Source organism: Sander vitreus, chromosome 13 (assembly GCF_031162955.1).
Source record: "Sander vitreus isolate 19-12246 chromosome 13, sanVit1, whole genome shotgun sequence".
NCBI classification, from domain to species: domain Eukaryota; kingdom Metazoa; phylum Chordata; class Actinopteri; order Perciformes; family Percidae; genus Sander; species Sander vitreus.
The window spans coordinates 21,391,654-21,402,931 of record NC_135867.1 but is presented as its reverse complement, the minus strand read 5'-3'; the positions used below and the strand labels follow the sequence as shown (position 1 = coordinate 21,402,931).

The following is an 11,278-nucleotide window of genomic DNA, read 5'->3' as shown; positions in this document are numbered from 1 at the left end:
ATATATATATATATATATATATATATATATATATATATATATATATATATATATATATAATTATTGAAGGTTTCTATTATTTCTTGTCGGGTCTTACACTTTTGTGAAAATTAGATTTTAAGCAGATTGTGAAATCGAAAATTGTAAAACGTGAAAAAACTGAGTAGACAATAATAAAAAGACTAAAACAGAGCAAGGCAACCTAATGAAGCCCATACATATGCATCCAGTATTTCTTAGACTAAAGTTTACTTAAGTCTTAATTACTGTAGGGATAGATATATAGAAGTATTAAATATGCATGTAGCCTAAGACACATCTGCAATTAAGAACATATGTTATGCTAGAATAGGCCTATGTGGGCCTCAAAAGAAACAGACACCGCAAAAGAAAAGAAAAAACAACTCCTCTTACATTGTGCTTTGTAACAACAGGTCAATGCATGGCAATATAAACAACTCGAGTAGTGGCATTTGGGAGTTTACAGGGCGTACCTGAAGGCAGCATAAGCCTGCCCCTCTTAGCAGCGCAGCAGTCAGTTACATGTTTACTTGCTTTGTCAGCGGTGTCCCCGCTGCACATAGGCCTATCTCATGGACTTTACCTGCTGCTGATCAAAATCTTGGACTTATATCTCAGATAGTGACTTATTACACCGTCAGGGCTCCTTATCAGCGGTTTCCTCTTTCGCAACATTTTGTGGCCAGCCTCTTGAGGACCTTGAGCGGGGGCACATCGGGTTCACAGTTTTTTTTTTTTAGCTAGCTAACGGAAAGATGACGTTAAAATCCAATAAAAACGAACCTGCTGTCATACTGGAGTCGGTTAACAGCGTCCGGACAGCCCTCTCCGATCTGTACCTGGAGAAGCTCCTCCAAAACAAACCAAAGTCTGACAAGGTAGGATGTCGTTTTTACTGTTCTTTTTTTTTTTTTTGCCCTTAGGATATTGGTGTAATGTTAACGTTACATGTTTGCTTCCGGGGAAGCAGAGATGAGGCACACATGAGATGTTTGTTCCTCGACAAGATGTCTAACAACAGACCCAGTCGTGTTAACTTAAAATGTGTTGAAACAAGGAACTAATGGCTAACTAACTAAGGCTGCACATGCATGTCTTTCTTCCCAAATCATCAGCAGCTGTGTGTTAGTAACCACTGCATTGCTCAGTATTGCTCAGTCAGCCTTATGTGGATCCCATTAGACATTACATTGGCAATTTCACTTCTGCATCCAACCCCCCCCAAAAACCACCCCCCACATACGGGAATCAAGTTGACGAAAAAAACAAGGCTATATCACACGTCAGACGTTCCATATGTCTAGCTGTGATCATAAGACAACGAGCTATATAATTGGTATTGGAATAATCCCATAATAGTCATGTTTAGGCTAACTGTGACAGTATAGCCATTTTAAAGTAGCCTAATAATATTAGGCCTATTTTCTGGAAAATGTTATGCAATATTATATTAAAGGAGATGGATAAAGTTAACAGTGTTGTGTAACTTTGCCTACAGCAAGTAGCTGGGCTGCTGCTGATGAATTTGTGTCAACAGTCAGCTGAGTCCAGGCAGGTTGTTTACTACATACAGTACATCACGTTAGAATTTTAGGCATTTAAACTTGTTTTCCAGTTGGGCCTGGATAAGGTTGCGAAACCATTGACTTTGCCTTTAAGCTGGCCAACACCTGATATGTGTGACCACAAATGATTTGGGAACTTAAATCCTTGACCACCACCTGACAGCCAGTAATACTGAGGGAACTCTTTGTCCTAAACTACTTCTGTGAATCTGAAAAGTCAGCACTGAGATACTGAGGGACACGGTGAAGGGAGGAAACTCCTTTCCTGACATCAGCATTTTGCAGTTCATTAGCCTTGAGTTAGAGTCTTGTCAACGTGTTCTTCTGCTTCATGCTGATTTGTGAAATCAGTGTCTCTAAGTGAGGTCACATAGTCCATTATCTCACAGTGCAGACTGCAGTGTGGAATGTTGCTCGTATTGCACTACATGAGTGTATATTTTACATGGCATCTGGCTGATTGACTGCAACTTGTGGATTCTTTTAGAGCTGCGAAGATGAATCGATTAGGCTAATCCGTGAGTTGTCAACTATTCGATTAATCGCCAACTATTGTGATCAATCAATTAATCGTTTTGAGTCATTTATTACAGGGGGGAAAAGAAGTCTAAATGTTCTGATTTCAGCTTCCTCATTGTGAATATTTTCTATTTTCTTCACTCCTTTTTGACAGTGAACTGAATATCTTGGAGTTGTGGACAAAATAAGGCATTGATCGACAATTTTTACCATTTTCGGACATTTTCTAGACCAAACAACTAATCGAGAAAATAATCGACAGATTAATCAACAATCAAATAATCGTTAGTTGCAGCCCCAGATAGTGAAGCGGCCTGTTCTGTAGCAGTGTTGTTCCGCTCCTCTGGAGACTAATCCACATACTCATGACTCACTGTGCACTAGCCCTATATAGACAGTACTAGAACTACTCAACTTGTTGTTTTAGCCACACTTTTCACTATCCTGTTAAGACCAAAACCAGTTATGCAAGTCAGGCTTCATGCAGGTGAGACCCAGACTGGGATAGATGACTATATGTGTTATTTCAGTACAGCCCTCCCAGCTATTTCTGTATAATGTATCCAAATTCTTCCATTCCCATATAAGGTAGGTCAAATATTGATCTCCTACTGTGTTCCTTCAAGATATCAATACTGCTTTGCCTTTTGGCAGGAGACCCACCCTATATTTTACAGTGGGAAAGGATTATGAATTAATATTCCTTGGCTTGAAAGGCAAATCGTCTCAAGAGAAAGAACAGATGAGAAAGCGACAGATTGTATCATAATGTAATCTGTCGTATTAGATCTGAAATGCACTCTCTGTTTGATCTACTTCCGATAAAGCCACATCCAGAACAGGAGGCACTCTTCTCTTTCCTGAATGCATTTTTGCCTTTCGCTCGGCCGTTTGTTTACCCTGTTGCTTCTCCACACCCAGGACCGGCATTTAGGTTTCTGCAAGGGCTTCGAGACCCCGCTTATAGTAACAACACGTGTTGATTGTTACCAGTGATTGGGACACTTTCTGACAAACCATTTAAATACCTTTTAATCATTAATCTCTTTGCACTCAGATAGTGTGAGTGATAGAGCTGACGGAGCTTATTATTACAATTCTGATGAGACACATTTAATAAAAAATGACTTTTAGTGCCATTCCGACTCTAATCCTGTTCGTATGTTAGCATTCACTGGGTGAGACAAATTCTCTTTATTGGCCTACTGAATGAGAGACATCTGTTAGAATCTTCAGACAGCTGCAGTTGTTTTGTGCTAAAGCCTTTAGATTTATCATTTAACCTTTGTCACTTTCCTTCCTGCTCAGTCCTGATGGTCAGCACTTCCTTGAGAGGAAATAAAGTCTCCTGCTCTTGAGGAAAAACGACCCAATATGTTTAGGTTGAACAGTTATTCCTGCCTATAATGGGCACACTCTTTAATTTCTCTAAATTGGAGGGGGAAAACAACAATAAATGTCATTATACAATACGATTTCTGGTTCCACAGAAATACCTTTTCCATTGTCTTTAGAGCAGCTCTTAATGGAAAATACAGTTTTGCTATCAAGGAATAGGAATAACAAGTAAGAAAGCATTTGGAGTCAAGAGATTGAAATGAGATGATGTTTCAGGATAGATTTGTTTGTGGGGATTTTATCTGTAGCAAGATTGCTGTACAGATTCCTTTCCTCAGAGGATGTAATTTCATCGGTTGACCCCGGGAACCCATCCAAATACTCCCAACACCGATAAACTCCTGGTACTGTGCAGTCCTGACATATAACAGCACAGGCTGTTAAATAACTATCTGGTGGCACAGAAAAACAACTGATTGGCTTCCATGACTCCCTCCATCCTTGGAGGTCTGTTTACCAAACGATTATTAAGTTTTCCAGAGGAGCCACAAGTCAAAATAATGTCACACATACATTTTTTTTAATATAATAATGATACGAAGGACACATATTACACCAAACTGCTGTTACAGTATGCACAGTATTTTAGGGCTGAGGTAATAGGCGAGGAGGAGGAGGAAGGCGATAATGATATTTATTGGTTTATTGTAGTGCTGATGCTGCAAGATAGATAATATAGTTTTTTGCTGATGTGTCATTTCCATGCAGACAATTTGTGCTGATGCAGGTAGTTGTGTTTCTGATGTCACTTTAGTGACCAATTTATATATTCTTTGATAATGTGCATTCATTGCTCTATATTGTACATGAGTGCTGTCCACAGAATGCCTGTTTGTATCCCAGGAATCATTATAGGGTATCTTATACATTTAATGTGATTCCTCAATAATGGCACTGTCTTTATTGGTTAGAGGAAGTCTTTCTTACGTAAGTAAGTAAGTCAAATGTATTTATAGAGCACTTATCACAGATAAAAATCACAATGTGCTTTTACATAAAACATACAAGATGATACATGCTAAAAACACAATACACAGCGGCGCCTGGCCCCTTGCTGCATGTCATCCCCCCTCTCCCTCCCCTTTCGTTTCTAAGCTGTCCTATCAACTAAAGGCCTAAAATGCCAAAAACATAATCTTTCAAAAACAAAAACAAATATGTGGATCTCTTCTCTAATGGAGATCTGGACAAGACACCATATTCGTTGACACTATTGACATTTATTTTTCGGGATAGGGATTTCCTGCTTTTTTTACTTTCATTTAAGTGAAAAAGCACCGTTTAATTCCACAAAATCAGCCTTTGGTCTGTTCTTTTATTTCTATTTCATTCACTAGGCTAGAATTAGCTTCTGTATATTAATGCTACTCTTTGGTGACACCGGTGGTATCCATGACCACATGGACCGGGTGGACCACATCACTGGATGTGGCTAATGAGGTGTTATAACACTGGGTTAATTTTCAACCTTGAACATATGTTGAAACTGCAAATGAAACATGGCTGTTGGCACACATTAGCAAAAGGCTTCCACTTGCAGTTATTGGAAATACCGCTGTCATAATGATCTGATCTGTCCAGATGAACTGACTTTAATTGTTTGTAGATTTAAACTTTGTTGTTCTTTTCATTTTGAGCAAAGATGATTTCTTTTTGTGTGAGATAAAACAATACATCTTTTCTTTCTTTTTTTTTTCAACAGGCTGCTATGCAAACCTATGAAAATAAGGGGGCCGAGGTTTACACTAACGGGGGTGCTGGACACTTGAATGGCACAGAACTGAACAAGATGAAAGAAGTAGAATTTGAAAAGAATCCTTCAGAGCCAATGGTATAACATGTGCCCACACACACACACACACACACACACACACACACACACACACACACACACACACACACACACACACACACACACACAGAGACAGACACACACACACACACACACACACACACACACACACACACACACACAGAGACACACACAGACAGACACAGACACAGAGACAGACAGACACACACACACACACACACACACACACACACACACACACACACACACACACACACACCTATATTTTTTTTAGATGTGTTTTTGATGTTGCTGATTCCTCCTCATTGACCATGCTCTTTGTCTGCAGGGGGTCACTCTGAAGCTGAACGACAAACAAAGGTGCACTGTGGCCAGAATATTGCACGGGGGCATGATCCACAGGCAAGGTAATTCATCACATTTATTGATTTGATTTGAGTGTTAGTGGGTGAGTGTGTTGACCTGGTGTGTGCGTGTGTTAGAAAATTCTCTACACAAAAGCTCCATAGTTTGTCCCAGTCTCCGCAAATCTATTTTAGCATTAGCATCTGCGTGGACTGGAGGAGGTCACCAGATCATTTATAGTATGAGTATTTCTCAGGCCACACGTAAGCCGAGCTGTAAAACGATACTTAAATTCTTTAGGTTAAAATCTTTCAAACACATATAACATATTTTATTTTATTTAGGATTTGGACTACCACTCAATGTAATAATTGTCAGTAATAATCTGTAAAAAAAAAAAAAAAAAAAATCTACCTTTTCTGCAATCATAGCCATTTCGATACATGGCTCTCATGCATTTCCTGTCTTTAGCTTACCTCTCAGGAGAATACATATGACTTGCTAGCACATATTAAGACCATACATGCAGAAACTGAACGCAAACAAGAATATTTGGAGTTACTACACTTTTCCTGGTTTCTTCCTCCCTACAGGTTCCTTACATGAAGGGGACGAAATAAAAGAAATCAATGGGAAAAGTGTGACCGACCACAGTGTAGATCAGCTCCAGAAGATCCTGGTAGGTTGATATCTTATAACTTTGATTTTGGCTCTTAAGTCAATGCAAATATTTATATAAGGATTGCACTTCTTACAACTAGATATGAGTAAAACGGTGTCATCTTTGCACGCAGAAAGAAACCAATGGAGTAGTCACGATGAAGATCGTCCCCAACCTGCAGAGTCGATCCCGAGCCTGTGAGGTAATAATATGTAACGTGGCTGGCAGAATATGCACTCAGCTGTGGGTTTTATGGTGAATTTTGTGTTTCATATGTCTTCTCTCCAATTTGCACGAGTAAACCAAGAGAATTAGCTCTACGTCCATTCAGATCCAACGGCGACTTCTAGTGGTGACTTCTACAAAGATGGGTTTGACTGCATTTCTTCCTCTACAACTTATTTGTTAAAATGCTTTTGTTCTTTATTAGGTGAATCTTCTGTTAGTCAATGAACAACTCAGGTGACTATAAAATACGTTTAAATCTAAAAAACATCACTCTTATTAGTTTTGCTAGTTTGACTTGAACCACTTTGGTAGTGTGTTTCATTCTGCCATCTACTGGCCACAACACTGCTGGTTTGATTTAACAACGCATAACAATAGTCTGTGGCACAGTACACAATAGCTTTAATTTAAAGGTGCCCTGCCACACGTTATTTCATTACTTTGTGGTAATGTCTGAAGTTCTACCATGGACTCTGTAACATTGTGGAAAAAAGGCCTTGGTTACCTTGTTTCAAGCCATTCTAGCGTGGTATAGAAAGCCTGCAGGAAGACTCAGCTCGATTTGTGCCAGTTCTCATTAATATTCAACGAGCTAAGCTGCTTGACTCTGATTGGCTAACAGCAAGCCAATGAGAGCCTGGCTATCAGCATCCTTTACCCAGCGCAACTGGGCGAGCTCATGAATAGTAATGAGCTTATGCAACACCACGTCAGACTGACCAGCTTTTGTAATTGGCCTGATTTCTCCGCTTATTTCTTTTCAGTGGCTGGAGCTGACAGAGGAGGTAGCAGTTCATTTTCACATTCACGACATAACATAAACACATATGGACCTAACATATTTAAAAAATAAAATAAAATACAAGTAAAAACGTTTTTGTGTGGCAGGGCACCTTTAATGACCACAAAGAAGAAATACATTGCATCCAGCGACGTTACTTTAGTCTTAATACTTCAGTTTATTACTGCAGTATGTTCCGACTTTGCTGTGGTCAGTGATGGCAGTCTACTTTTAAGCTCATAGTCCATTAACATGTTGGTGTAGTTAATAATCTTTTTTTTCCACTCCAGTTTACCCATGCGTAGTACATATTACTAGGTTACTCTGTGTACAACTTCCAATGGAGTAAGTTGGGAAAACCACACATTTTCATGACCTCTACTAACAATAGTAATATTTTACATGTGTTCCTGCTGTGATCTTTGACAGTTTGGGCAAGGTTTGTACCTTATCTGATCTCTCCCAAAAACATTACAAATCCCAGCAAGAGTTAGGCATTCTAATGTGGAGTATGAACAAATTGTATGCCGCGGCTCAATTGAATGTTAAGAAGAAGTTCTGAAGAAAAGTAGCTTCAGTTTACTCTCTCATATGTTTTCTGCAGATGAGCTGCAGGAAGGGTATTGAGTATTTGATAAAGTATACCTTGTGTCTGGAGCTGGGAGAAAATAGTTCATTTTCACAATATGAATTGAGCTGTCCAAGATCATACCATGAACGTGTACATTCTATTTAAGGGTGAATTTCCCAATTCACATTTCCAGAATCTAAATACATGTGTTATATAAAGTCCCAATAGGAGTATTTATTCATGAGTACATTTAGACTTGTGTGCAGGTACTGTATGTGTTTGAACCCATATAAAGTTAAGCTTTCATTACAACAATGTATGGATTTGGCTCACTGTCAGCAAGCTGTTAACAGCTTCTGATGCACTGTTACATAGAGAAATACACATAAGAGCAGTGGTGGTAGAGCTGATGTTGATATTTTGAACATAAATGTGAGATGTACCACTTGTTTATGGCTTAAACGTTGAAGAACAACAAAATGTTGTGCATTGAATTTCAAGCGTTTGCTTGAGCTCACTGAAAACCCAGAGTGTAAATAATGACTGTCCAACATTTGACTGACTGAAAGTGTTCTTTTATTGTTTTACTGATCTGCAAAATATCTGCTGACAGTCATGCTCAGCAAGCATCTGGCACAGCAATATGTCATTTGGGATATCTCGAAAATGGATTCATTCTAAAACATAGAGCTCAGAGAAACTGTAGATGTTTTTTTGCGTTTTCAAAGTCACAAGGTTAGCTAAAAGACTTTTACAAAGTTAGATACCAGATACCTTTTCACAGCTGACTTAAATGATGAGAGATTGAACACGTTGGTAGGGTCTGCAGGTTATCTTTAACGTCCAGTAAACCCAAATACATACTGCAAGTGTTTATGAGCTATAGTTTTTTTTTTCCCAGAGAAGTGAGTACCCCATATGTACCCCTAATCTACAGATGTACATGAGGGCCCAGTTTGACTACGACCCTGCCAAGGATGATCTCATCCCATGCAAAGAGGCAGGTCTGAAGTTTCAAACTGGTGACATCATTCAGATTATCAACAAGCAGGATCCAAACTGGTGGCAGGGCAGAGTGGAGAGCGCTGTTGCTGACTTCGCTGGACTGATTCCCTCCCTGGAGCTCCAGGAATGGTAAACAGCTTTGTCATACTGTCTGACGAAGATTGACATATAAGATTATTCGCCGAATCAGCATAGAGCTGAGCTAAAACGTTAACCTAAATCTCTTCTTCTTCTTTTTTTTTTTTCTGCTGCAGGAGAGTGGCAAGTAAAAGCAAGGCCAAAGAGGGCAGTCAGTCCTGCAGCCCTTTTGGGAAAAAGAAGAAGTGCAAAGACAAGTACCTGGCTAAACACAGCTCAAGTGGGTGGATCACTGGAATCATGTTTCCTGGCCTTTTTTCTCAGTTGTACTGTAGTGTGGGGTTTGTCTAAACCAAAATCCCTTCTGTTGCAGTTTTTGATCAGCTGGACGTGATTTCTTATGAGGAGGTTGTTCAGCTCCCTGCTTTTAAAAGGAAAACACTGGTGCTTATTGGTAAGCTCAGATACATTATTTATTAGTGGTATCAAATTCTTAAAGATATAATAAGACATTTATGAACATCTATACTGAAACTGAAACTGTAATAAGACCTAGGTAGTTTCATTCTGGGTGTTTCTCTGCAAGAAAAGATTTTATTGAAATGTCCTTACAAATAAAAACATTTGCTCTGTTTAGGTGCACCTGGCGTAGGAAGGAGTCACATCAAAAATGCACTATTGAACAAATACCCTGAGAAGTTTTCCTATCCTGCACCACGTAAGTAGTTGTCCTTACAATAGAACAATCAAGTTTGCTGAGTCGTCCGTTGGCTAAGTCTTGAACCTTCCACACAGACACCACCAGACCCCAACGCAAGGAGGAAGAGAATGGACACGAGTATTATTTCATCTCCAATGAAGCCATGACCAAGTGCATCTCTGGAAATGAGCTTCTGGAGTACGGCAGCTTCCAGGGGAATATGTTTGGTACCAAAATTGACACCATCCAGAAGATCCACGAGCAAGGAAAAATTGCATTGCTGGATGTAGAACCACAGGTTAGCATTCACGGGTTGTTTTGGAGAGGTGATATGAAAGGAATGGTTGTGTTTGAGGGAAATTGTACTATTATTTTAACATAACCTTAACAGGTGTCTTTTTATGCTTCTGAGCAGTTTGAATTTTTTTTAAAAAAAGACAAGATTAACCTACACAAACCGACTAGCAGCTCTTTTTCCACTGCTGTGGCTGTAGGTTAACGTGGAACATTTAAAGTGTTTAATCATATTTCTTTCATTTAAAAATCAACGCATGAAGCAATATACATTCATAAATTAAAGTTAGACCTATCTGTCTTTGGTAAAGTACAATGTGTATTCACCTACATTGATATATTGTATAGTGCAGACTCCATGTAGAGACATAAAGGTATTGTCTTGCTCTATTTAGAAAAAAACAAACATTAAAATTCCCCCAAAAATGTTAAGAATATAATTATATAGATGCACCCCTTGTAGGTGAAGGTGGCCTGGTAAATTGAATCCCTGTACTAGCTGTTTCCATGTGGTTAATCAGTCTAATGCATTTTTCTTTTCTTCTCTTGAACATTTGAATGCAGACCTTGAAAGTCTTGCGGACTGCTGACTTTGCACCTCTCGTGGTGTTCATCGCTCCGACCAACACAGCCGCCCAGGTGCTAATCCTTTATCTGTGTTCACTCGAGTACTATGAAACGCCAGACTCGATCAGCCAGCAGCTGCTAATCCTCTGTGTCTTGCCTCCATAGACCGAGAACCTGCAGATGATCCAGAAAGAGTCAGAGGCCATTTTGACCACATATAGACACTTCTTTGATGTGGTTCTCGTCAACAACGACGTGGATGAAAGCGTGAAAGGGGTGGAGGAGGCCATGGAGCGTGCCATCTCCACCCCACAGTGGGTGCCTGTATCATGGGTGTACTGATAGATGTCTGGCACCGGTATAATAGACCTTTTTCACGGCAGACATGTTGACATGTCATAGTAGGAAAAGCACAGGTGTATGCAAAACCATTAATGATGGCTGCATTCCATTTAGGAGAGGCCCTGGTATTTGTGCATGCTGACTCACTGAAACAGCTTACTGGGACACTTGATGGAATTGAGCCATCGTTAAGGTGATCAATTTCAGCTGTGCTTTTCCTACTATGACAAGTCAAAAATGTCTGCCGTGAAAAATGTCCATACATTTGAGTTTGTTAAAAAAAAACAAAAAAAAAAGCAGTGCAATATCACGAGTTAGTGATGTCCCAGGTGTGTATGGGTTTACTTGTGGTTAATGTTAATTGTCTTGATTATTTTGTGCACAAATGCA

At 39.4% G+C, this 11,278-nt stretch overlaps 1 protein-coding gene across 2 annotated transcripts; it reads left to right on the top strand.

Moving 5' to 3' along the window:
• Positions 1 to 520: 520 nt before the first annotated feature.
• mpp1 (MAGUK p55 scaffold protein 1) lies at positions 521 to 11,278 on the top strand. 2 transcript variants are annotated; one of them, XM_078265820.1, is made up of 12 exons: positions 521 to 899; positions 5,206 to 5,334; positions 5,645 to 5,723; positions 6,255 to 6,340; positions 6,456 to 6,524; positions 8,804 to 9,036; positions 9,162 to 9,265; positions 9,359 to 9,439; positions 9,623 to 9,703; positions 9,781 to 9,983; positions 10,544 to 10,618; positions 10,712 to 11,278. In XM_078265820.1, the coding sequence occupies exons 1-12, from the start codon at positions 777 to 779 to the stop codon at positions 10,886 to 10,888; spliced, it is 1,440 nt and encodes a 479-aa protein (XP_078121946.1). In that variant the 5' UTR covers positions 521 to 776; the 3' UTR covers positions 10,889 to 11,278. The 2 variants fall into 2 exon arrangements, with proteins under 2 accessions (XP_078121946.1, XP_078121947.1); XM_078265821.1 differs by having other exon boundaries at positions 522 to 899; positions 8,840 to 9,036.